General features: G+C 38.9%; 1 protein-coding gene across 21 annotated transcripts in view; it reads left to right on the forward strand.

Annotated features, from left to right (window-relative positions):
* Positions 1-25,540, forward strand: part of FER (FER tyrosine kinase) — a 458,023-nt gene that overhangs the window by 269,709 nt on the left and 162,774 nt on the right. The window contains exon 13 of one of the 21 annotated variants that reach the window (XM_086413368.1): positions 5,752-9,400. The exons of the other annotated variants lie outside the window; for them this stretch is intronic. Coding sequence (XP_086269494.1) covers positions 5,752-5,826 — 75 coding nt within the window. The 3' untranslated portion in view covers positions 5,827-9,400. Of the gene's footprint in view, positions 1-5,751; positions 9,401-25,540 lie in introns of those variants that run through there. 21 annotated transcript variants of the gene reach the window in all.

The raw sequence follows: 25,540 nt of genomic DNA on the forward strand, positions 1-25,540 counted from the left end.
AAAAGAGAAAATAGAATTTAATATTTATAAACTTCTAGAGATGGAGATGAAACCTTCAAAGATTAGAAAATGTATAGAAAATTAATAAGGATAATGTGACCAATTTTGATTATCTAACAATAAACTAATCTTAAATTTTAAAAGAAAAAAAGTGTCAGATAAAAGAACAAATCACAAACTTAACTAAGCTGCATGTGTGTATTTTTCTTTACTTGATCAGATTAGGATTTTTACATTTTTTTTTTCATTCTTGTATAAGACTGTTTCTTTCACTGTGATGAATAGTATAAGCCTTTGAAGAATGTTCAAGAAAAAATTATGTGAATATAATTATTATATCAGTAGTATTTCCATTATTGAATTGTATGTGGGATAAGCATGGGAATATAAAACTATTAATACGAAGGAGTTTAACATGATATAGGGAGACATTTGGGCTTCTATGGTGGTACTAGCAGTGCCTGCCAATGCAGAAGACACAAAAGAAGCGGGTTTGACCCCTGGGTCAGGAAGATCCCCTGGAAAAGGGAATGGCAACCCACTCCAGTATTCCTGCCTGGAGAATCCCATGGACGGCGGAGCCTGGTGGGCTGCAGTCCCTGGGGTTGCAGAGTCACACACGACTGAAGCGACTTAGCATGCACGCAACAGGTAGACATTTAATACGTTTCTGTTCGTTTGAATAAGAAGATTTGTACTCTATTCGCCAGTGTTTGTTTCAGTTATTTGCAAACACTCATATTGTCTTTGTAGTCAGTCTTGGACAAGATGTATATCGGAATGATTTTGTATTCTTAAAGTGCCTTGTACTTGCTAAGGGCTCAATACATGTTTCTTTTAAGAATTCATTAGGTAATTTGGGCCACACCACAGATACAATCCACTTAATTTTTTTCTACTGAAAACATACAAAGTAAGCTGCTGCTTAACAGTAATCTATGTCAGTAAAAGCCAAAAAATATATTTTTTTAAAAAATTAGCTAAGTCATGAAATAAAACATTGCTGAATCTGAAACCACACTAATACTTATAAGATTCTTTTTGTGGTTAGTCACGTCAAGCAATATTAGAAGAAAAGCTTATGATTTTACTAGCCTACTTTAACCTGGTACTTCTCATTTATATTCCACTTGTATAGATAAATATTATAATCACAATGTAAAAAGCATGGTTGATAAATGTTTTGATGAAGTTTCAAAATGCCAGAATTAAATTCTGTAAAAAGTGTTCTAAATGGCATCTTGATTTATACATAGTAATGTATTTCAACTTAGAAAATCGTGGTGATGCTTGTTACAGTATTAGGGTACGCGTGTATGTACATATAGGTACCTGCATCCTGCCTGTCCACTTACAGTTAGAGAAACAAACAAAAAAGGATGGAGATTTGAAAAAATATTGCAAATGAAGAGAGAATGAAAGAAATGGAGGCGAGGATAAGAGAAAGTAAGTCAATACTTTATGAGTGTTTTAGAGGTGTCAATATTTTTGGTGTTTGAAAGAGGCATCGTGGGTACTAGAGTCAGCAGAGCCATGGAGAATGCATCTTTATAAGGCCAGAAATAAGGGAGAAATGATGAGAGGTATTACTCAGTGAAGTCGAGAGCTGAGTCATTTTCTTTAGCGTCTGTGAAATAAAGCTTAAATAAAACCGGGCAATACAGAAACCCTTTACCAAGTATACTGCAGACATTTTAGACAGACATTCATGATTTGTCATACTGATAACTACTGAAATAGTCTCAGTACGCTACACTTAACATTAAAATATGTACCAAATAAGTACCGAACTTATGTGGCATGAAATAAAGCTGTTTGAAAATGTATTCACACATGCATGCTGCTGCTAAGTCGCTTCAGTCGTGTCCGACTCTGTGCGACCCCGTAGACGGCAGCCCACCAAGCTCCCCCGTCCCTGGGATTCTCCAGGCAAGAACACTGGAGAAGGTTCCATTTCCTTTACTTTCACACATGCATAGGTATATACATATATACTAAAAGATATATCTTGTACAGTGGTACTCTTATTTATAATGAGACAGAAGGAGTGCTATCAGCAATACAGTGTACTGGTGAAAATGTCAGTGTTGACACTCAGCACCCAGGTTGCATGCCCGTGTACACACACATACACACTCACCTGTATTTCACCTGGATTCTAGTTTATCATTGAAAGAGCTGATTGGATTATTACATAGTTTAATTGTTCTAGTTACTAGCAAGGTAAATGAAAAAAGTATAGGCATATTTTTTAATCCTCAATGATTATAAATAATGAGTTATCATGTTTCCTACAAAACAAAAAACTTGAAAAATTATTGATTTTGTTATCTATATATGACTATAAAATTTAATGAAAAGATACAGATTTAATCGAAATAAAACACTTTTCAAATAGATGGACCAACTTTGATATCTTATTTTTTAAGAGATATATATGGTTCTTAGGATTGTCATTTATACCACATTTTTGCAAAATTTGCCATTCAAACAGATGAACAATTTTTTTGTACCTCGAGATCTCCTCCTTTACTCATTTTTATTCAATATTTTTATTAAGTGCTGATTTCTCTTTTTTTTAGCACTTGCTATTTTACTGAGGAAAAGCTCTCTTTAAGCAGTTTCAAGCCCTCAAGCTATATGGCTCAGCCACAGAAATACATTAAATCATCTCAAAGTTTTCTCTTCCTTTGGCTCGTCTAGTTCTTTTTCCCTGCCATGTATCTCAAATTCGAGATGAGGATGTTCTTCTGATATTGAATAGTTGAATGACATATATTGTCCCACCAGTTCATCCTTATCTGTCTTTGTATTGAAAGCTTAATGTCAAACTTGAGACCAGTTTTGAAGGTGAATGAAAGGATAGGAACTTTGAGCTTGTATTTAACATTTAATCATCATTCTGTGCCGCCTGCATGCTGGGGATGCTTGATGAATGTTGATCAATAGTGATAACAAATAAGATGAATAATATGAATTGAGGTAAAGCTATACCCAGAAAGAGGCTTACAGATCTGCAACAGATACCAGAATCCTTAAGAAGTAGAATCTGGTCTCTGTAAATAAAAAGCAACAGAGTTAGTGAAAGGTCCCCTGGCCATAAAGGCAGGGTTTCTTTCTCTCTTTTTTTTTATACCTTTTCCTATTAACACATTTTCTCTGTGAATTCCCTTGTGGGTCCAAGTCAGGGCACACACACACAGAATTAACCAGGAAATGCATCCTCGCTATGAATTTTTATGTTTTGCATCTCTTCCCAGTCTGCCTGCCATTGGTAACTTTTCAGTCCTCAGATAATTGGTTTACGTATTTGGTCCAGAGTTTTTGTTGTAAGCGGTGGAAGAAATAGATCGGAGTGAGATTGCGTCATCTTATTTGTTATTGGAAGTCTCTACTCAGATTGCTTTTTAATTGATTTATATACATTTTATTTTTGAAAAAGATTCTAGAGAATTCTTTGTAGGTTTTTTTTTATTAGTTTGGTAATATGCATTATTTCAAACATGAAAAACTACAGAGAATAAAATAGTATGTACCCATATCCAAACTCATTTACAATTTTTTCTGACATTTTACCATACTTAATTTTTAAGAATTGAAACAACATGGATAAATGTGAAGCCCTCCTTAATTCTGCTACTTTTTAGTCTCCTTGCTCCCTACTTAATCCATCCTTCCTTATATTTTTTTTTGTTTTGCATTTGTTGCATGTTTTTCAAAATTTATAAAGCTGTATCATTCTGCAACTTGCTTTCTATACTAAACATTTTAAAACGTTATATTTGCCATATTAATACTGTTATTGTTTAGTCACTAAGCCACGTCCAACTCTTTTGTGACCCCATGCGCTGTAGCGTGCCAGGCTCCCTGTTCGTGAGATTTTGCAGGCAGGAATACTGAAGTGGGTTGCCATTTCCTTCTCCAAGTGATTTTCCCAACCCAGGGATCTAATCCACGTTTCCTGCATTGGCAGGTGGGTTCTTTACCTCTAAACCACCTGGGAAGCCCATTAATAGTTTAGCTCAGGTTTATTTATTTTAACTGGTTTTAATTTTTTAATCAGTTCAAAATTTTAGGGATATAATGCAATTCATGTATTTTCTTGTTAATAAATATTCTATTTTTTAAAATTTGTTTTTAGTTATTACTGACACAAATAATGAATAAAGAACATCCTTTATGTAGACGTGAGGTATGTGTGTGAGTTTCTCTGATTCAGTTCAGTTTAGTTCAGTTGCTCAGTCCTGTCTGACTCTTTGCGACCCCATGAACCGCAGCACACCAGGCCTCCCTCCCTGTTCATCACCAACTCCTGGAGTTTACCCAAACTCATGTCCATTGAGCCAGTGATGCCATCCAACCATCTCATCCTCTGTCGTCCCCTTCTCCTCCTGCCTTCAATATTTCCCAGCATCAGGATCTTTTCAGATAAGTCTGTTCTTTGCATGAGGTGGCCAAAGTATTGGAGTTTCAGCTTCAGCATCAGTCCTTCCAATGAATATTCAAGACTGATCTCCTTTAGGATGGACTGGTTGGATCTCCTTGCAGTCCAAGGGACTCTCAAGAGTCTTCTCCAACACCACAGTTCAAAAGCATCTATTTTTCTTCTCTTATTATTTATACCTAAAAAGTGAAGTAGCAAGATGAAAGGGTATGCACGTCTCTAATTTTGTTTTATGTTGCTGAATTGCTTCCTGATGTGTTTGTACCAATTTATAGTCCTATCAATAGAGTAAATGTGTTTTCATTTCCCCGCATCTCTGCCACGCTTATTATTTTTTGGTATTCTGATAGATATATTCTGATACATATATTTTGCTGTTCTCCGGGAGTTGGTGATGGACCAGGAAGGCTGGCTTGCTGCAGTCCATGGGGTTGCAAAGAGTCAGACATGACTGAGCGACTGAACTGATTCTGATAGATATAATCTCAATTATATCCCACCATCACTAGAGAGATTGAAAATCTTTTTCTGTGTGTATTGTCTGTTCTGGTTTCCACTTTTGTGAACTGTACATTTGCTGTTTCAAGCTGAGAGCCTGGATCTATTCTTAGTTCTTTTCACTAAGGAGAAGAAAGTTACTTTAGTATAACTAATTCCAGACACAAAACACAGAAATGCAGCAGGTGCAGCATTAACTCCACTTACTGCTTTGTGTCTGTGCAAGTTGAAAGTATTTATTTTGTTTCTGAGTCCAGCACAGCCTTTTTGACTATTTTTACATTTTACCTGTCATTTGTGTGTGTTAAGGCAGGGGTCATGTTTTAAAGTATGAATTCACTGTTTCATCTTGACCCTTTTTATTTTCATAAAAGTGGTGAATAAACTGTATAAGTTGACATTTTCTCTAAATTGGCTTGAGATGAAAACACAAGCCTAAGATCAATAAATGTAAATTAAAATATAATCTTCTGTGTATCCAAAAGCATAATAGAATTGGAAAATTATTTGAAACAGATATGAGCAAGAATTCATTTAATATATAGAGACCATTTATTCTAAGAAAAGCAAATACTCCCTCTAGTAGAAAAATTGACAAAGGAAAAGAATAGTTCACAGACACTCACACAAGAAAACATGAAAAAATGTTTAACCCATGCATTTAAAGAAATATATATTAAGAAACAATTCCCTCTATTGCCTAGGAAATTGACAAATAATAGAAAATAAAAGATGTCATAGCTAATGAATGTATGAGGAAATGAACACTCATTCTCTGCTGATGAAAATGTAAATTGTGCTTTTTCTAGGTGACATTTGGACATTCTGTATCTAATGCTGTGCTGCGCAGTACTACACAGCCAGTAGCCACGTTGGCTGTTTAAGTCAAATGTTTATTTCTTCAGTATAACTCACCACATTTCAAGTGCTTAATGGACTTACAGCTTACTGTTGTTTAGTCGATAAGTCATGTCCAAGTCTTGCAACCCCATGGACTGTCATCCACCAGACTTCCCTGTCCATAGGCTTTCCCAGACAAGAATACTGGAGTGGGTACCATTTCCTTCTCCAAAGGATCTTCCTGAACCAGGATTGACTGGTGTCAGCTACCTTGGCAGGCGGCTTCTTTACCAGTGAGCCACCAGGGAAGCCCAGACATCAAGTGGCTTCATACTGCACACAGCAGACACAGAGTCTCCATAATCACAGGATGTTTTATTGAATGTCACTTACCATAACTTTCAAAATATTCCCATCCTTTTACCCCCATAGCCCTACTCCTACTTCTAGGGATGTAGTCTAAAGAACTATTGGAAGTTTAAGGATCGTCATCAAAGCACTGAAAAACAGTAGTAAAATTTTGGAAATAATTCAAATGTCTGCAAAAAGGAAAAGTTAAATGATTATAAATCCATGTATGAGGATATTATAAAGCCTGTTAAACTATGTTTTTGCATTTGTTAAATGTCATGGAAATGTGCTCGTAATATATTGTTAACTGAACAAATAGGCAACAGACATTGTTTATAGCAATATCATGGTGAAAGTGAAAGTGAAGTCGCTCAGTCGTGTCTGACTCTTTGTGACCCCGTGGACTGTAGCCCACCACGCTCCTCTGTCCATGGGATTTTCCAGGCAAGAGTACTGGAGTGGGTTGCCATTTCCTTCTCCAGAGGATCTTCCCACCCCAGGGGTCGAACCCAGGTCTCCCACATTGTAAGCAAGACACTTTACCGTCTGAGCCAGCAGAGAAGTCCATGGTAGTGTTGCAAATTTTTGGTAATATTTTCTATCTGACACACAAGCCCACTCATGTATTACTTTCATCATTACAAAACTTCAAAAATCAAAAGTACGTTGGTTTGGGATATGTCTGGTTTTGAGCCTTATGAAGCAGTTGGTAATTGTAGTCATTTTAGGTGGTTAGTTTCATGTGAAGTTTAGTGTTAGTTGGTATATTTATGTTTAAGTATCACACTGTATATGTGTAGGTGATACATCTTTGTAAAGATGAGTAAAAAATTATAATTTTAAGTTTCTTCTTTTTTTTCTATTTTTTAAAATATAAATTTATTTATTTTAATTGGAGGCTAATTACTTTACAATATTGTATTGGTTTTGCCATACATCAACATGAAATCGCCACAGGTGTATACGTGTTCCCCATCCTGGACCCACCTCCCACTTCCCTCCCCGTACCATCCCTCTGGGTCATCCCAGTGCACCAGCCTCGAGCATCCTGTATCATGCATCGAACCTGAACTGGCGATTCGTTTCACATATGATATTATATGTTTCAATGCCATTCTCCCAAATCATCCCACCCTCGCCTTCTCCCACAGTGTGCAAAAGACTGTTCTATACATCTGTGTCTCTTTCGCTGTCTTGCTTACAGGGTTATCGTTACCATCTTTCTAAATTCCATATATATGCGTTAGTATACTGTATTGGTGTTTTTCTTTCTGGCTTACTTCACTCTGTGTAATAGGCTCCAGTTTCATCCACCTCATTAGAATTGATTCAAATGTATTCTTTTTAATGGCTGAGTAATACTCTATTGTGTTCTTGAATAAATCTACTTTTATATTATTTTCTAATAATTATATAGCCTAAAGAAAGTGATTGTTATGTTTTATATGGTGGCAAAATCTTACCTACCTCACCTTACTTATTAAGATTATTAAAGCAGTGTATTAATTCTGAGAGTCACTTTGTACAGAAAAAACTTTGGTAAAATTTTTTTTCAGTTATTTGTTTTAAAAGTTTACTTAACTTAGGTACTGCATAAAATTAAAGTACTATGGAATCTATCCTTTGTATATTCTGATGTGCTTAGCAGATGTCATTATTATTGGAAAAGGTATAGTTAACAGTTTTGTTTTCTATAATAGGTTATTTGGAAAATTGAGAAATGATATTTAATTTCTTTTTATTTAGCATTTAAAAGGTGGTTTTAATTACATGGTCTACTGATATTCGTTCAATGGAGTTGTAAAGTAACACTTGACATTCTAAAATGCTTGAGCTGTTATTGACATTATATTAGTATAGTAATCCTGTTGTGTTTTCATTCAAAATAGTAAGAGTCGGCAGTCTTTGCAGTGTCATTTCATCTTGCAAAGGCCCTTTACATTGTTTTAATCATTCCTATGGAGAGATACTTTATAAACAGAGAAATTAATCCTTTTTAGTATGCATTCTCGGAGAAGGCAATGGCACCCCACTCCAGTACTCTTGCCTGGAAAATCCCATGGATGGAGGAGCCTGGTTGGCTGCAGTCCATGGGGTCACTAAGAGTTGGACACGACTGAGCGACTTCACTTTCACTTTCCACTTTCATGCACTGGAGAAGGAAATGGCAACCCACTCCAGTGTTCATACCTGGAGAATCCCAGGGACGGGGGAGCCTGGTGGGCTGCCATCTATGGGGTCGCACAGAGTCGGACACGACTGAAGCAATGCAGCAGCAGCAGTATGCATTCTAATGATTTAGACAAGTGTGTAGTTATATAACTTCACCCACAATCAAATTCCAACACCCTCCAGAATTCTCCTGTCTTCTTTTCTAGTCAACCTAGCCCTTTAAAATTTACTAAGAATATCATATGAAAGGAATCATACAATATATATCCTCTAAGTTTGATCTTCACTGAGCAGAGGGCGAACGCGTTTCCTCCGCATTGTCACACAGACCAGACGTGTTCTCCTGTTTGTAAGTGAGCAGCAGTCTGTTCTATGGCCATACCACAGTCTGTTTTTCCATTCTTCAGTTGAAAGGTATTTCCAGTATTTTGACTATTATTAACCTAATTGCTGTAAGCATTCATATTCAGGTTTTTGTATGAACGTAAGGTTTCATTTCTCGAGTGTATGCCTGTGAATGGGAGTGGTGGTTTTTCTGATAAATGTATGTTTATAAGAAACTGCCAAACTGTTTTCCAAAGTGTGCCATTTTGCATTCCCACTAATGATCCTGGAGAATTTTGGTCACTCTACCTTCTTGTCAGTACTTGGTTTTATCACTTAAAAAAAATTAAGTATTATTTTTGGTCAATCTCATAGGTATATAGTTATCTTATTGTGTTGTTAATTTGCATTTCCTTAACTGGCTCAGTGGTAATGAATCTGCCTGCAATGCAGGAGACTTTGGTTCTGTCCCTGGATCAGGAAGATCCCCTGGAGGAGGGCATGGCAACCTATTCCAATATTCTTGTCTGGAGAATCTCAGGGACAGAGGAGCCTGGTAGGCTACATACAGCCCATGGGGTCACACAGAGTTGGACGTGACTTAGCAACTAAACAACAACAATGATAATGATGTCAAGTGTAATTTCAAGTGCTTATCTGTGATCCATGTATCTTCTTTGGTGGGAATTGACAACCATGTAATACAGAAACCCTTGTATTAAAATGATAATCCTGCACTCGTGGAGGAAATAAAGTGTGCTCCTCTTTAAACATTGTATTACTGTGTTTATTCATACATGGGATTGAGTAAAAATACTATCTTATTATTTATTTAAATAGCAACATAGTAATTCTTCTTCCTAACCACAGCTGTCCTCACAGATGCTGGCTGCCGCCTTGCTTGTCAGGATGTCAGCTGTTACTTGACATAATAGTTCCCCTGTTGAATTGTTTCTTCTCCCCATTCCCCATGGCTGTTTCCAAACTTGACTGTTTTTCTCATGCTCTTGAAACAGTTTCTGCTCCTTCAGTCTTAGCAAGTGATCTTGCTTTCTTCTTTTTTCCTAAGAGCCTGGGTAAGAAAATCCTGCACACTCTACCAAGGATTATTTTCAGCCATCCTAACCTGGTTTGCTGTCTTATCCCAGCTGTTACCAGTTCACCTAGCTTTTTTTCTTTTCACTTTCCTCTGGTTAACTCAATTGTTCTGGACTGCATGTTCGTGCCTCCCCTCCCTCAATTCACACGTTGAAACCTGTCACCCCATGTGGAGGATATTAAGAGGTGAGGGTGTCTGTGGAGGAGGCAGGGTTAGATGAAGTCACGAGGGTGGAGCCTCTGCCATGGGATCAGTGTCTTGGTAAAGAGAGGAGCTGGGAGAAGAGGTTTGTCTGCAAACCAGGAGGGGTGTTCTGTACCTGCTGGTGCCTCGATCTTCCAACTTCTTAGCCTCCAAAAATGGTGAGAAAGAAATAGCTGTTTGCTGTTTAAACCACCTAGTCTGCGGTATATTGTTAGAGCAGCCTCAACTAAGATACTGCTCACCTTCGTCCCGAGTCTTTGCACCTCCCTTGGGCCTTTGATACATTGGTTTTCTCTATTTAAAAAAGAAAACAAAAAACAAAGTATTTTTCATTTCTTTTGCAGCTGCATCCTTATCTTAAACCATTGTGAACACCAGCTTCCATTCAACCAGTCTTGCTCTTCAGTCTTATAAAATAGTTCCTGTCTTTCTTATAAAGTAACTTACAAGAGTAATCCAATTTTCCGTCAGTCTTGCTCCTCAGCTGCTCATTTGGAATCTTCTGAGAAAACCTTCTACCCCTTCCACCTGACTGACACTGAACTCTCAAGTATCTGGGATGAGTTCTCTTCACTTGCTTCAGTGACCTCCTCTTAGCCCCCAGCCTGTTTAAAAATCTCTGCTACTTTGTGAAAATTCTTTTAGTAGAAACTGTCTTCTGCCTTTGCTTTTTGCTTCTTTCTGGATGCAGCTCTCTGTTGGTTCTCAATTTCAGTTAATTATATAAAACACTATCCCAAAACTTAGTATCTTAAATCATGTTTTGTTATTTCTCATGATTCTGGACAGTTTTGCTGGTTTAAGCTGGGTGCACTCGTTGGTTTGCGCTCGGCTGACAAGGTAAGGGCTGGGCCCAGCTGACAGCTTCAGTGACTGGTCTTTAATGCCAGGCTTCTTCCTATAATATCATCACGATCTTGGCATACTGTTTGAAGATAGTAAACACAAAAGCTTTAAGGCTTCTTGAGGTCTAGACATTGTAATTTGCCCAGAACCACTTCTGTCACAATCTGTTGTTCTAAGTAAGTAATAAAGCGGGCCAGGATTCAAGGTGAGGAAGAAACTCCATGTCTGGAGGGGAAGAAAAGTACTCACTCTTCAAAATGGCATATATATACATGTGTGTGGTTATGAAGCAGTCTTCTACAGTTCTTGACTTTTGAATCTTGCTGTTTTCTCTTTAACTGTCCTTTTCTTTTCCTCTTGAGATGTTCTGTGCTTCTCCTCTCTTACAAGTCTCGTGAACTTTTGACCAGTAGTTAGAATTGTCTCCAAGGAGGAACACCTGAATTTGGGTGTTCCAGATTAAAACGGTACAAAAGGGAATTCATTATTTTCACTCCTGATCCTATGCTTTTGTCTCTTTTCCTGATTTTATGTTGTCACCGTGACCCATAGAGTTACCATCTGTGCAGATAAGCTTTCTAGGTTTGGGGATTGTCTCCCCTTATCTCCCAAACAGAGCTGCTCATGTAGTTCTGCTGACTGTAAGTTTAAACAGCTGATTACTTACAACAAGCTATTAAGATTCATGTATCAAGAGGATATAAAGTATTCCTTTTACTTGACTATTATTTTTACAATGTTTTGGAGTTTTGAACATTTGGGTTTTGGCACAAATGAAATGAATTTATTTTGAAAAATGAGAGAGATGGACATGCGAAACTTCTCTTTTTCTTACGTCCTTGACACTTGGTTCGTAATGTCAATATTACACTTTCTTGACTTTAGTATTGTGATGATGTCTGTGATGGTGAGCTGCTCGAACGTGGAGACCGTATGTTGATATATGCCTGTCACGTTATGTTGCTGTTCAGTTGCTAAGTCGTGCCTGTGACCCTGTGAACTGTAGCCCACCAGGCTTCCCTGTCCATGGGATTTCCCAGGCAAGAATACCGGAAAAGGTTGCTATTTCCTTCTCCAGGAGATCTTCTCAACCCAGAGATCGAGCCTTGTCTCCTGAGTCTCCTGCCTTGGCAGGTGGATTTGATGCATTTATATATTGCAGTATGATTACCACTGTAGCACTGGATGCCTATCACATAATTGTAACTCCTGGGAATGATTAAGGTCTAGTTTCTTAGCAACTTTGGCATTTATATGAAACAGTATTGTTGACTATAGTCACTGTTCTAGCTCCCCAGGACTGATTTATCTGCTAGTTCCAGTTTTGTACCCTTTTTTTTTTTTTCCATTTCTTTCAAAGAGCTTTTTTTTTAAAGCAATAACTTTGCTTCATGTAGTGTGATTTCCAGAAAGGGATTCCAAAATTTGCCTTCTTTGAGACCTGTGTGGTGTTTCTGTGTGATGTTACTATGATGGCATATTATCAGTTTGTATAGAGCTTGAAATTGGAAAGATTTGTTCAAAGAGATACATTTATGTCTCATGGGACATTAAATGTAAATGTGTGGATAATAATAAATGCAACAATTTCCTTTAAATTATGGGTTATTTTCTTCCCTTGCTTTTGTCAGAATGGAGAGGGAAAAAATAAAGGCAAATGCTCTAAAGTCTAGGAGAATATGATAAATAATGAAAAGTGAAAACCGCCCAACTCTTGTTTCAGGTGTGAGGTGATGAAAGCGAAGGACAGCAGCGACAGACGCTCCTTGGGCGCTTAGCTCACTGACTGCTCGCGTCGCTGGGCGTGCAGAGTGGGATTACCTGCTACTAGAAACGGGGAGTCCTAGGTGCATTTTCTGACTTTAGTGTTATCCTTGTTTTTAAAGTAATCTTTCTAAATGTTGATTTTTAGAGAACATTTTGTTCTAAATGTCTCTGTAGGCGTTAACGTGAAAGTATGATATTTATGTTTCCAGAAATAATGTCGGACTCAATCTAGTTATCAGAAAAAGTTGTTCTTGCGTTTGACAGTTGCATGAATTTTGACTCGTGTGTGTGTGTGTGATTTCATAAGCTCCCTGGTTCTAACACAGAGCAAGGCAGCGTTTTTATCAAAGCAACATCTGCTGGCCCCTTTTGCAGTCATCACAGTGGAATCATCATTTCCATTTAAAGTTTTTGCTATTCAAGCCTTTTAAAACTGGGCTGAATCAGTTTCCTGTGACTGCTGAGACAAAGGACATAGTAAGATTTTCATGCTGTATTAATAAATGTTATATATTCACACATAATATTACTCATTTCTGGATCCTCTGCAATAGCAATTCACATGAAAATACAAAACTTATCTCCATACAATATTCATTTTAATTCTTTTAGCTTGGTCCAAAAAAAATTCATTTATCTTTTATTCTGTTGACTAATTCTGGAGGAATATATTATGTTACTAACCTTAACTTTTCTATGGGTATTTTATCTAAGTTAAAATATGTCCTTTTTGCAGTGAATAGATCTTTTAATTGAAATGTAGTGACATATAACATTGTGTGAGTTTTGGGTGTGCAGTGTGTTGCTTTGATGCGTTTATATATTGCAGTATGATCACCACTGTAGCAGTGGATGCCTATCACATCACATAATTGTAACTCCCTTTTCTTGTGGGGGAACAATTAAGGTCTGGTTTCTTAGCAGCTTTGGCGTTTGTATGAAAGAGTATTGTTGACTGTAGTCACTGTTCTGTGCATAGCCCCCAGGACTGACTGATCTGCTGGTTCCAATATTTACCCTTAAACAAGGCACCCACTGGCCTTCTCTGTCTTTTTGAGTTTGGCTTTTTCAGATTTCACATATAAATGACAACAAACAGTATTTGTCATTGTTTAGTGTTTGTCGTTCTCTAACTTGTCTCAGTATAATGCCCGCAGAGTCCACTTATCTTGTTGGGAAACGGGAAGATCTCCTCCTTTCTTATGACTGGACAGCTTCTTCCCCTCACCCTCAGTGGCCACCTGAGTTGTTCTAGTGAGTTGTCCATTGTAAACAATGCTGCTGTCAATAGTGGGTCACTTGTACCTTCTCGAGATAGTGATTTTATTTCCTTCACGCAGATATTATACCCAGAAGTAGGATTGCTGGGTTGTATCATATTCTGTTTTTAATTTAAGGAACCTCCATTCTGTTCTCCTTAGTGACTGAATCATTTTACATTTCTACTAACAATATATAAGAGTTTCCTTGTCTCCGCATCCTACCAACACTTGTTGCGTCTTGTCTTCTTTATGATGGTCATTCTAATGGGTGTGAAGGGATATCTGTTGTGGTTTTGTTTGCATTTCCCTGGTGAGATGCAGAGGATCCGTTTCGCCTGTGGGCTGCATGGATATCTTCTTTGGAAAAAAGTCCTCTTAGCTCCTCTGCCCATTTTTTAAAATTGAAATTCTTTGGATTTTTTGTGACTGAGTTTTAGTAATTCTTTATATATTTTGGATATTAAACCCCTTATCTAATATATGGTCTGCAATTTTTTTTCCCATTTCACAGGTTGCCTTTTTATTTTCTTAAATTTATTTTGTTGTGGAGAAAATTTTTAGTTTGATGTAGTCCCACTTGTTGTTTTGGCTTTTACTACCTGTGCTTTTGGTTGTCTTATCCAAAAACTCAGAGGACCCACAGGAATTATTTGTACTGACTAGAAAGCGGCAGTAAGAATCATTAAAGGTAATACTTCTGCTTTATCCTGCCCATTTAAAAGCATACTTGTCTTCATATTGAGCATCTAAAGATTTAGGACTGATAATCAGTTTTAACTTTTTATTTTGTTTTGGGGTTGAGCCTATTAACAATGTTGTGCTAGTTTCAGGTAAAGAGAAAAGGGACTCAGCCATACATATACCTATATCCAGATAATCAATTTTTTATGATGATACAGTTAAAATAATACCATATCATTGGAATTATACATACAGAGAACTCTAGATAACCAAGGTTTTTATACCCCCTTTCCCCATTATCTTTTTGCCCTTTTACAATTTTCAGTATAGTTCAGCAGTGAAGAATATAGACGTGAGTATCCAATACCTGAATCCTAATGTTTCAGATATGTAGGATGGGTCAGTTTATCAATGAAAGCTTAAGTTTCCTCATCTATAAACGGAATTTATGACTGCTTGTTAGGTTTTACAGATTTAAATAGATGCCATATGTGTATTATCATATAAATCATATACATGTAAAAATTACAGTGTCTGGCATAAAGTAATCTTTTAAAATGTCAGCTAATTCCCACAGCATTTTAAAGGACTCACTATGTTCTCCTAGCAAAATGCAAGCCTTTCGAAGGGCTCAAGTTGCAGAGCTGCGTTTCTGTCACACTGTTTTCCGATCATCTTTACCAACCCCTTGACTGGATAAACTGTAAGGAAAAATGCAAAACAAAAATGTGAAAGTTTGATAACCAGTTGGGTAATACCACCGTTAAATCATGGGCTTCCCAGGTGGTGCTAGTGGTAAAGAACCTGCCTGCCAGTGCCAGGAGACTAAGAGATGAGGGTCCAGTCCCTGGGTGCGGAGATCCCCTGGACGAGGGCATGGCAGCCCACTCCAGTGTTCTCGCCTGAAGAATCCCACGGACAGAGGAACCTGGAGGGCTACAGTATATACTGTCGGAGTGGGTCGGACATGACTGAAGCAACTTAACAGGCATGTACTTTAAACCATGGGACTTTGAGAAACTGCTTGTCTTAACACAAAAGGCTGAAATGGCATCCCTGGTTTATGCAAATCACAGCTGTCTTCCAACACCGAAGTATTATAATAATTCAAAAGATAAGTGTTAGACACTCGGTCATGTCAAACTCTTTTGTAACCCCATGGACTGTAGCCTGTCAGGCTCCTCCGTCCACGAAATGTTGCAGGCGAGAATACTAGAGTAGGTATCCATTCCCTTCTCCAGAGGATCTTCCCAACACAGGGATCAAATCCAGGTCTCCTGCATTGCAGGTGAATTCTTTACCATCTGAGCCACCACGAAAGCCCAAAGCAAAAATCAGGCACAAAAGTAGTGTTCTTTCTCCCCTTGGGGCTTGTGTCCGTGATGTATAGCTTTCAAAAGCTTCCCTTTCATCACAGGAGGGTAAGTTTTTGATTAACAGAATCAAAAGTTTCAAGCAGTGTATGGTTTGGGGATTCTGTCTTTCAGTCCATTAATTCCACACACAAAAATTCTTACATGAAACTGAAGTCACTCCGTTGTGTCCGACTCTTTGTGACCCCATGGGCTGTAGCCTACCAGGCTCCTCTGTCCATGGGATTTTCCAGGCAATAGTCCTGGAGTGGATTGCCATTTTCCTATTCTCTTGTCATGTACTCATAATTATTGGTTATTGTAGATAAATGTATCTAGAAGACCAGGTAAAGACCTTAACTTTATAGGTAAGCCCGCCCTGGTAACTTTCTCCTAGGTTTATCCTTTTAGTTCAGTTCACTTACTCAGTCGTGTCCCACTCTTTGTGACCCCATGGACCGCAGCACACAAGGCCTCCCTGTCCATCACCAACTCCCGGAGTTTACTCAAACTCGTGTCCATTGTGTCGGTGACGCCGTTCAACCATCTCATCCTCTGTCGTCCTGGGTTTATACCAAAGTATTATTATTATTAATAATAATATTATTATATAATAATATAATAGACCAGCAGCATCAAATCCACCTGGAAACTTAGTAGATATACAAATTCTTGGGTCCTTCACCAGATCTACTGACGAGAGAGTCTGGGGGTGAGAACTGTCAATCTTACCAAGTCCTCCACATGATTTTGATGCAGGCTGAGGTTTGAAGACCAATCTGTCCATAACTTTACCAGGACGTCTGGTGGAGGTCATTCATTCCTCCTGGCATTCTTCCTGTAGTGCCAGGAAAGATGTGAGTCACAAAGCTGATAACTCTTTCCTTCCCAAGCTTCAGATCAGATCAGATCAGTCGCTCAGTCGTGTCCGACTCTCTGTGACCCCATGAATTGCAGCACGCCAGGCCTCCCTGTCCATCACCAACTCCCGGAGTTCAGTCAGACTCGCGTCCATCGAGTCAGTGATGCCGTCCAGCCATCTCATCCTCTGTCGTTCCCTTCTCCTCCTGCCCCCAATCCCTCCCAGCATCAGAGTCTTTTCCAATGAGTCAACTCTTCGCACGAGGTGGCCAAAGTACTGGAGTTTCAGCTTTAGCATCATTCCTTCCAAAGAAATCCCAGGGCTCATCTCCTTTAGAATGGACTGGTTGGATCTCCTTGCAGTCCAAGGGACTCTCAAGAGTCTTTTCCAATACCACATTTCAAAAGCATCAATTCTTCAGTGCTCAGCCTTCTTCACAGTCCAACTCTCACATCCATACATGACCACAGGAAAAACCATAGCCTTGACTAGACGGACCTTTGTTGGCAAAGTAATGTCTCTGCTTTTGAATATGCTATCTAGGTTGGTCATAACTTTCCTTCCAAGGAGTAAGCGTCTTAATTTCATGGCTGCAGTCACCATCTGCAGTGATTTTGGAGCCCAGAAAAATAAAGTCTGACACTGTTTCCACTGTTAGCTTATACCTATACATATAAATACAGCTATAAAGCTGCTTCTGTAAATTTCTAAGACCAATGTAAAGAATTCTGATAATGATTTACGCTTTTCATCAAGATAATTTTGGAGAACAAAAATTTCTAACCGCTGTGCTGCTTTCCTAAAAATGCTTTAAAGTTTGTTTATTTGGGGACTTCCCTGGTGGTCCAGTGGTTACGACTCTGTGCTCCCAACGCAGAGGACCTGGGTTCTATCCCTGGTCGGGGAATAGATTCTGTATGCTGCAACTAAGACTCAGCACAGCCAAATAAAATATTTTAAAAAATTATTTCTTTGGGGTTTGACTTAAAGGTAACGTTTCGACCAATACAAAATGGGTCTCACTACTTGGCAGTCAAGTTGTTTTTTAGCAGGTTTGGCCTACCTACCACCTACCACATCCACCAGATTTGGCTCTTAATTACTGTCTTTACAAATTCCATTTCCATAGGTTGGTATCTGCTAACGTTGGATACATTCTTAAGTTCTGAAGGCAGTTTTTAAAATGGATTGCCAGAGTTGTTTTCACCAAGAGCAGTGTTTTTGGAGTAGGTTTACTTAGAAACTGTGTTTTTAGAATCAGTGATATTGCTTTACAGTCATAAATAATAGAGTGCATATTTGGTCGTGTCTCTGGTCTCTGCCACAGTGTAGGAATACTCTTGAGTCAAATGGCATTTTTAGTACCTTCATAACATACAGACTGTCGTGGTCTCAGTATACCTGTAGCCTGGAATATTCTACCTTTATTTTCCTTTTTTTCTTTACCATAAATTTATTCAGTTTACTCAAAGAAATTAACATAATTTGAACTGCATTAATTCCAACTACCAGTTTCATTCACTCTATTTCTTTCATAAGAAATCACTTGATTTTTCTGATAATATGGGCAGTCTATAGTCAAAGTGAAATTTAAAGAAGAAAATTATTACTACTCAAACCCTAGAGATAGCTTCTATTGATTAGCTTCTTTCCTTCCAATCTGTTGAGTTTTTTTCAATTCGAATTATTTTCAGTATTTTGCTTCACATATTGAGTAAAATGATTGTAGTGTAGCTACTTTAATATGTCTGTGTCATACATGCCAAAATATTTCACACCCACCTCATGATTAGATTCAAAGAAACAAATGACTTTTTGTTCTACCCAGTGCTGTTTATTACCATTATAATTAACAAACTTAGGTTTTTAGGTGGTATGCAGGAGCACTGTAAAATTGAATTTTGGCAAACCATCTGCCTTTTTAAAGTTTTCTTTGATGTGAATAACAGTAATATCAGGGGCTTTAATATTGGATTCTCTGTTGTGGAATTTTCTTGAATCTTTCATCTTGAAATCAAGTAACTTAGTTTCTGTGAAGATATACAATTTAATACAAAATGCATAGTATAGTGGTATGTTTAAGTAATTAACAAGTCATTTAAGGAAAATTTGACTCACAAGCAGAAATTGCTTTTCATTTTTAGTTTCTAATGATTTACTGGAAGAACGATTCTGCATATGCTGAGGGTAAAATAGAATATTAAAGTAAACTTTTTTATTGGCCAGTTTCTTCCTACCTATTGATGTTGTTCAGTTGCTAAGGCATGTTCGATGCTTTGCGACCCCATGAACTGCAACATGCCAGGCTTCCCTGTCCTTCATAATCTCCCAGAGTCTGCTCAAACTTACGTTCGTTGAGTTGGTGATGCCATTCAACCATCTCATCCTCTGTCGTCCACCTTTCCATTAGTCTTTAGTTTATAATGAGAGATTTCTTGGTATTTATCTCAATTTTTTATAAAATTCCTAAGGCTTTAGGATAACATATATGCCATCTTATAAAACAGTAATAGATAACTTTTACTAAACTGTGAATCTTACACAGTTAAGATTAGTTGAAAGGCAGCACTTGCTTTTCTTAGATTCGGTAAGTTGTTTGTCGTTGTTTAGTCACCAAGTTACGTGTGACTCTCTGCAACCCCATGGGCTGTAGCCCACAGGCTCCTCTGTCCATGGGATTCCCAGCAAGAATCCCGGAGTGGGTTACTATTTCCTTCTTCCCAGCCCAGGGATCAAACCCACATTTCTTGAATTGGCAGGCAGATTCTCTACCCCTGAGCCACCAGGGAAGTCCAGATTTGGTCAGTATTTATTTGCAAACATGACCTTTTGAAACATTTTTTCTAAAAGTTGTTGCATTTTCCTGTTATCATTGTAAGAACTATAATCCAGCAAATAGTTATGAAATAGCAGTGATGTATGTGTCAGACATTACCAGCCAGACAAAGCTCCTGTAAGCAGGCAGCTAACCTTTTAGAGGGAGGAGATATAGAAAAGTAGGCTTCCCAAGGTGGCACCAGTGCAGGAGACACAGGAGACGTCGTGAGTGCTATCCCTGGGTTGGAATGATCCCCTGGAGAAGGTCATGGCAGCCCACTCCAGTCTTCCTGCCTGGAGAATCTCTCGAATAGAGAGGCCTGGTGGGCCGCAGTCCATGGGGTCGCAAAGAGTGACTGAAATGACTTAGCACGCATGCACACATGCATACATAAAAGTAAACAGATGAGTTAAAAGAATTATAGCTTAATGTTGCTAAAAAGGAAACAGGTGAACTGGTGAGATCCTTAGACCCAGGAAGACTTTACACAGCTCCTTCTGTGGCTCTGCACTGGCACTCCGCCAGTTGTGCTCTGCCTGCAGTCGAGGCACTCGTAGTCCCCGGAATGTGGACTGTGGGACCACACAGAGTTGGTCGATTCCCTTTCAGGGCCTGGAGGGCTTCAGATACCCAACCCCACTGCCCCTGAACCAGCCTCCATGGCCCATCCAGGCCCACGCTCTCAAGGATAGACCGTCTGAAGAGTGACCGACAGGTGCCTGTTGATGGCACACACAGGAGCAGCTTGGATGCTCAGAAGGGGGTGTCCACAGGTGTGTACATGCCAGGTCCTTGAGAAGTGCAGTGGGATCACTAGTGGGAACAGACGCAGCAAACTTAGAGAATAAGACTATAAAACATTCTTACAGCATCGAATGTTTTCTCCTTAGAGTAAGCCTTTTTAATGGGCATCTTTTTACCACGTTCCACATATTGGGGGAGGCACATTTGTCAGTGGAATATAATAGAATGTGTTTTATGTAACAGTCTGTTAATAGAATAAATAAATAACTTTTACATGTTTGGATAAGTGATACTGGGTCCTCAAATGTCAATGACATAATAGAGAAATAGTATACTGTCATTTGGAGTCCATTTTAGATTGGATGGTCAGATACAGTTTCTTTGAAAAGATACAGTTTGACTCAAAGACCTGGAACATGAAATGCATTAACTATGGTTAAAGTTACATTGATGAGTAAGTTCTAGGTAGAGTGACTTCACAGTACAGAGTTCAAAATCAACAATAACCAGAGACGTAGTCTGTATAAAGAATGTAAGAAAGCCCTCAAAACGGGGAGTGGGATAAGATCAGTGTAAGAACTGTGGGACCCAGGTCTTGTCCTGCTGTGCTGCGGGAGAGAGTCTGCATTTCATTCTAAGACCAGTGTAATGTTATTGGATATTTTTAATAAAAGGGAAGGCAGTTCTTAATTACATTTTTTAAAAGATTATTTGCAACTCTCTCCTGCATTCAGAATATTTATGAGGTAAGGATAGAAGCAAGAAATCAGGCTAAAGGACTCTTACAGTGCTCTCGGGGAGAAATGATGTTTACTTGGTCTTCAGTGGTGGGACTTGAGACGGACAGAAGGTAGATGTGTTACCTTTTGGAAGTAGACTCAACATGTCCTGGTGGGTTGTCTATGGGAGACGAGGCAGAGAATAGAGTCCAGAACAACTCTTAAGATTTTTGGTTTGAGGAACTGGTTAGCTCATCAACACTGAGATGGGGAACACTGTGAGAACACAGTTTTTGGAGAGAAGAGTAGAGTTCTGCTATGAACATGGTTAGTTTGAGATAGGATCACACGTTCAGATACAGATGTCAAATATATAATTGTATGTCCACGTGGAGAACCCAAAGGGTCAACATGGACTCTGTTTCTTGGACATACCGCGCTCTCCCCATGACTTAGAGCCTTTGTTCCAGCTGTGCCTTCTGTCTGGAATATCGTTTCCTTGTCTCTGCCTGGTCCCAGACTCAGTTTAAATGCCAGTCTATTTAAATAGCTATCTCCACTTTATTCATTATCTCAGTATTGTTGGCGCTTTTTAATTTACTTAGTAATTTGCAAATGTGTTTCACTTCGTCCTGCTCTCAAGAAGAGGGGCTGGCTTCTGTCACCTTCTTTAGCCAATGCCCAGCACAGTGATGGTCACTCAACAGATACTTGATAAATGCTCGTTGAGGGAAGGAAGGTCCAAACAGGATCATGGTTTGCTTCAGAGGGTAGTCGAGGCGCTGGAGGTAGATGAGTGTGAGAGATGACGGACTGCCCTTTTCCCAGATGTTTGAGGGATTCTGAGCAAGGAGAATGCTTAGTGTTCGGTAAACGCTTCCTGTGTGTCAAGCACTGTGCTGAGCTCTTTAAAAATCTCATTAGTATTTGGAGCCACTCTGTACGGTAGCTGCTGTTCTTGCCTTCACTGTAAGGTAGGAGATGGGGCTTCGAGAGGGGAGGTCGCTGGTGTAGTACTGCACAGCCTTGGGTAAAGCCCACGCAGTTTGGCTCCACCACTGCAGAGCACAGGGGGCTCGTGCTGCAGTGACTTAGGTCACTGCGTTTCTGGAGCCTTTGGACCCATTGAGGAAAGTTCTGATCAATTCCATTGAATTGTCCTCAGCCCCACTCAGTCCCCCTTCACCAGTATCTGGATCAGAAGTCACTCCACTGACCCCCGTCCCCATCACCCTGAGAAGAGGGCGAGAGGCACCCCTTGCATGTCTTGCCCGTGAGGCTGCCGCCCTCCATGCAGACTGGACACGGGGCCCAGAGGGCAGGCTCCGACCCACTCCTCTCAGACACACCTCTTCCTGCTCAGGGGGCACTGGGGAGAGAGCCAAACTCTCCTGAGAGGGACTCAGCTCAGTGGCCAGGGTGTGGGGTAGGGAGAAGCACGGGTAGGGGCTAAGACTAGACAGAAAAAGCTAGAAGTTTTCTCTCTCGTTCTCTAGGGATAAAGGTACCACACAGTCTGTTTCTCCTGTTCTCACTGGATTACAAGCTCCAAGAGCAGAATCTATACTCTGCTGTTGTTTTAATGCACCCCTGCCCTTTCACAGTGTGTTTGCTAAACTCAGTTCCGTCAGCAAAAGGGATAATTATCCATGACATAATGGTGGTATGAATGGATGAAGAACAAGGTGTGTCTTGCAGGAATTTGATAGACCACGTTGAACCTGCATATTGTTCTAGCTGGCTATTTTTGGTCGTTTAGTTTCCAGAACGTGAAAAGGGTCTGTATCAGCATGTTTCTTTACTTGTTCCAGCTGCATGTATCCCTTTGGAGGGTGACTTGGCTGTGAGTTTTCGTCAAGAAAAATGAGATGTTCTAAGGTTCAGATGAAAAATGAATTGGAAGATGTTAATGTCTACAGAAAGTTATACAACCTTTTTTCAATTAATAGTATACTAATAGGAACAGAAGTTTATAAGTAGGGGATTTGAGTAGACATGAATTAAAAATAAGAATTGTTTCCCTTTGAAAGACAAAAGTATACCATACACGAAAGTATTTTATGAAACCTGCAGATATAATAATGAAATATTTGCTAAGGTGACAAATAGAAGTCTTTCCCAAATAACCATTGGGAGCAAAGAACTTTTGCATTATTTAGCATTAATTTGTAGAGTATTTAAACAGGTATTCAATTACTAAAAGCTATTCAAGCGGAGTCCATAGTGGCAGACTTCTTTGCATACTTGTCAACGAGGATTTTTATTCTAAAGCAACCCTGATAACTTTAATGACAAAGCTGATCAAATTCTGAGTAATCCTTAGACTCTAAAAATACGCCGTGGCTGTGACCTTGAGTGGAACAAATGTGCTAAGCAGGCCGAGCAGGTAATGAAGCAGACGGACTGAAAAGCTGTGTCGAAGAGAAAAGTAGAGAGAACAATTACTTCTCAGTATGAACAGCAGAAAAATTACAGACTCTGACAATCATTTTATGTCCTGTATTGTGGCATTCTGTTAATTATTCCTCCTAAAGATCATAGTTGGGCTTGTGGCTTCAAAATAAAAGCTCATGTTGTCAATATGTTCAGAAATTTATCTGCTTTAGGTGTTCAGTTGTAAATTGTGAATCTAAATTGTAGTTAGTTTTCTTCTTAAAGTCTGTGTTTTTTGCCTTAAAAAAAAATCCATTATCCTGGATGGTTATTTCCATCCACTTGACCATGGATGGATAAAGCTTATGTTTTCACTGTTTTGGGTAACTAACTTCTTAAGTTGGACCTGTATTACTTGGCTCTTGCTTGGGAATAGGTTGTATTACTGTATTAGTGAGTTGTCCTGTAATTGGTTAAGGTAGAAGTCATTACTAAAAAAAAAATTGAAAATATAACTTTAAAATTTATCTCTTCTCCACCCTATGGAAGAACTCCTTTTATTGAATTTTGAATATGGGAAGGATATGGTAATAGCTAAGATTGTTTGTGGTATCCCTGGTTATATTTTAGGTGGGTTTTCATCCTGGAGAACTGACTATTCATTTAAAGCATGCTCTTAATCACTGAGTTATCTGCTTAATCTAATTTCAGATAGGTCCCTGTATCCCTGTAAAGCTCTTTAAAAGGATAACTGTAGGAAGAGATGTACAGCCATCACAGAGCAGTTTGGCGGGGATTAATTGGCATAGCAAGTAAGGACCATCTGCAGCCTGTGGCAGGCCACCAGGAAGCCCAATTAGGCCCCTGTGGCCCAGGCAGGCGGCGGCTGGTGATCCTCCACAGGAGAGCAAAGGGGAAGTTGCTTATTCCCTACCTTGCTCAGGTCATTTAAAATAGCTACTTTGTGAAGCCACAGTAATTCTCTCCAATTCGGGTTTTAACGTTTTCAAGCTGTCATTGTTTATTATTTGCAGCTATTTTTATAGCTTATGCCTTCTATTATACCTATTCATGTGCAAAGATGAAGGATTACAAAAGCCTAGAGTTTTCCTGAAAGTGGAAAATATTATTGGTATGACTTAATTTTTTCTTGTTTTTTATTTCTTTAAACGTTATAGAAAAATTGATAGAGTTACCATGAGAAAATGGAACTTTTGTCATATCTCATCTAGTCGGAATAAGTGGTCTGAAGACTGAAGTCATTATTATAGCTTATACAAAAATTTTACAAAATTGATTCATAATTTTGTCAGCTATGTGGTGTCGTTTTACTTAATTGCAACTTAAAATTTTTATAGTGGCCTTATTTTTTGATCCCCAAACTGTGAATATGCAAAATGTAAGGCTTTAAATTAGATATAATGTAGTCAGTTCAATGAATGAAGAGCAATCTATGGTTGGATTACATAGGCATTGTTTGCTGAAAACAAGTATATGAAACATAAGTCAGAAATCTTTTAGAACTAGAATTTGAAATAGAACATACAACCCATTGTGTTTCAGTTAATTAAAACTGATAATTGCATGATGGGCTTCCCTGGTAGCTCAGCTGGTAAAGAATCTGCCTTCAGGGAGACCTGGTTTCGATTCCTGGGTTGGGAAGATGCCCTGGAGAAGGGAACAGCTACCCATTCCAATATTCTGGCCTGGAGAATTCCATGGACTAGTTAGTTCATGGGGTCACAAAGAGTCGAACACAACTGAGTGACTTACATTGCATGATAGTCAATCTCTGAAGTTTAAAGAGTCTATGCATTGCTTTCAATATATTACTCTATCTTGGATGGCAGCATGGTTTGTTAGAAAGGACATAGCCTGCAGAGTCAGAAAGTTGTGGGTTCAAACAGTGTTTCTGCCACTTGCTACCTGAGGAATCTAGCTCTCAGAACCTGCAAGCCCCCAGGGTGTCTTGATAGCTCGGCTACCACCCGCGAGTTCATGCTTTCACTGGAAAGTGTTACATGACTTAATAGGGAGTTATACTCAAGGCCAAGATTTATTATAGCAGAGTGTACAAGTGAGACGGCAGGAATGGCAAAGGAGCGGTCAAGCTCAGGATTTCTTGCTCTATTTATGGGCATGTCTTTCCACCTACAAACTGCAGAGATATACTCAGGAAGAGAC

The sequence above is a fragment of the Bos grunniens genome, chromosome 7, assembly GCF_055505025.1.
Source record: "Bos grunniens cultivar Pamir isolate PY7600 chromosome 7, Bosgru_T2T1.0, whole genome shotgun sequence".
Classification (NCBI taxonomy): domain Eukaryota; kingdom Metazoa; phylum Chordata; class Mammalia; order Artiodactyla; family Bovidae; genus Bos; species Bos grunniens.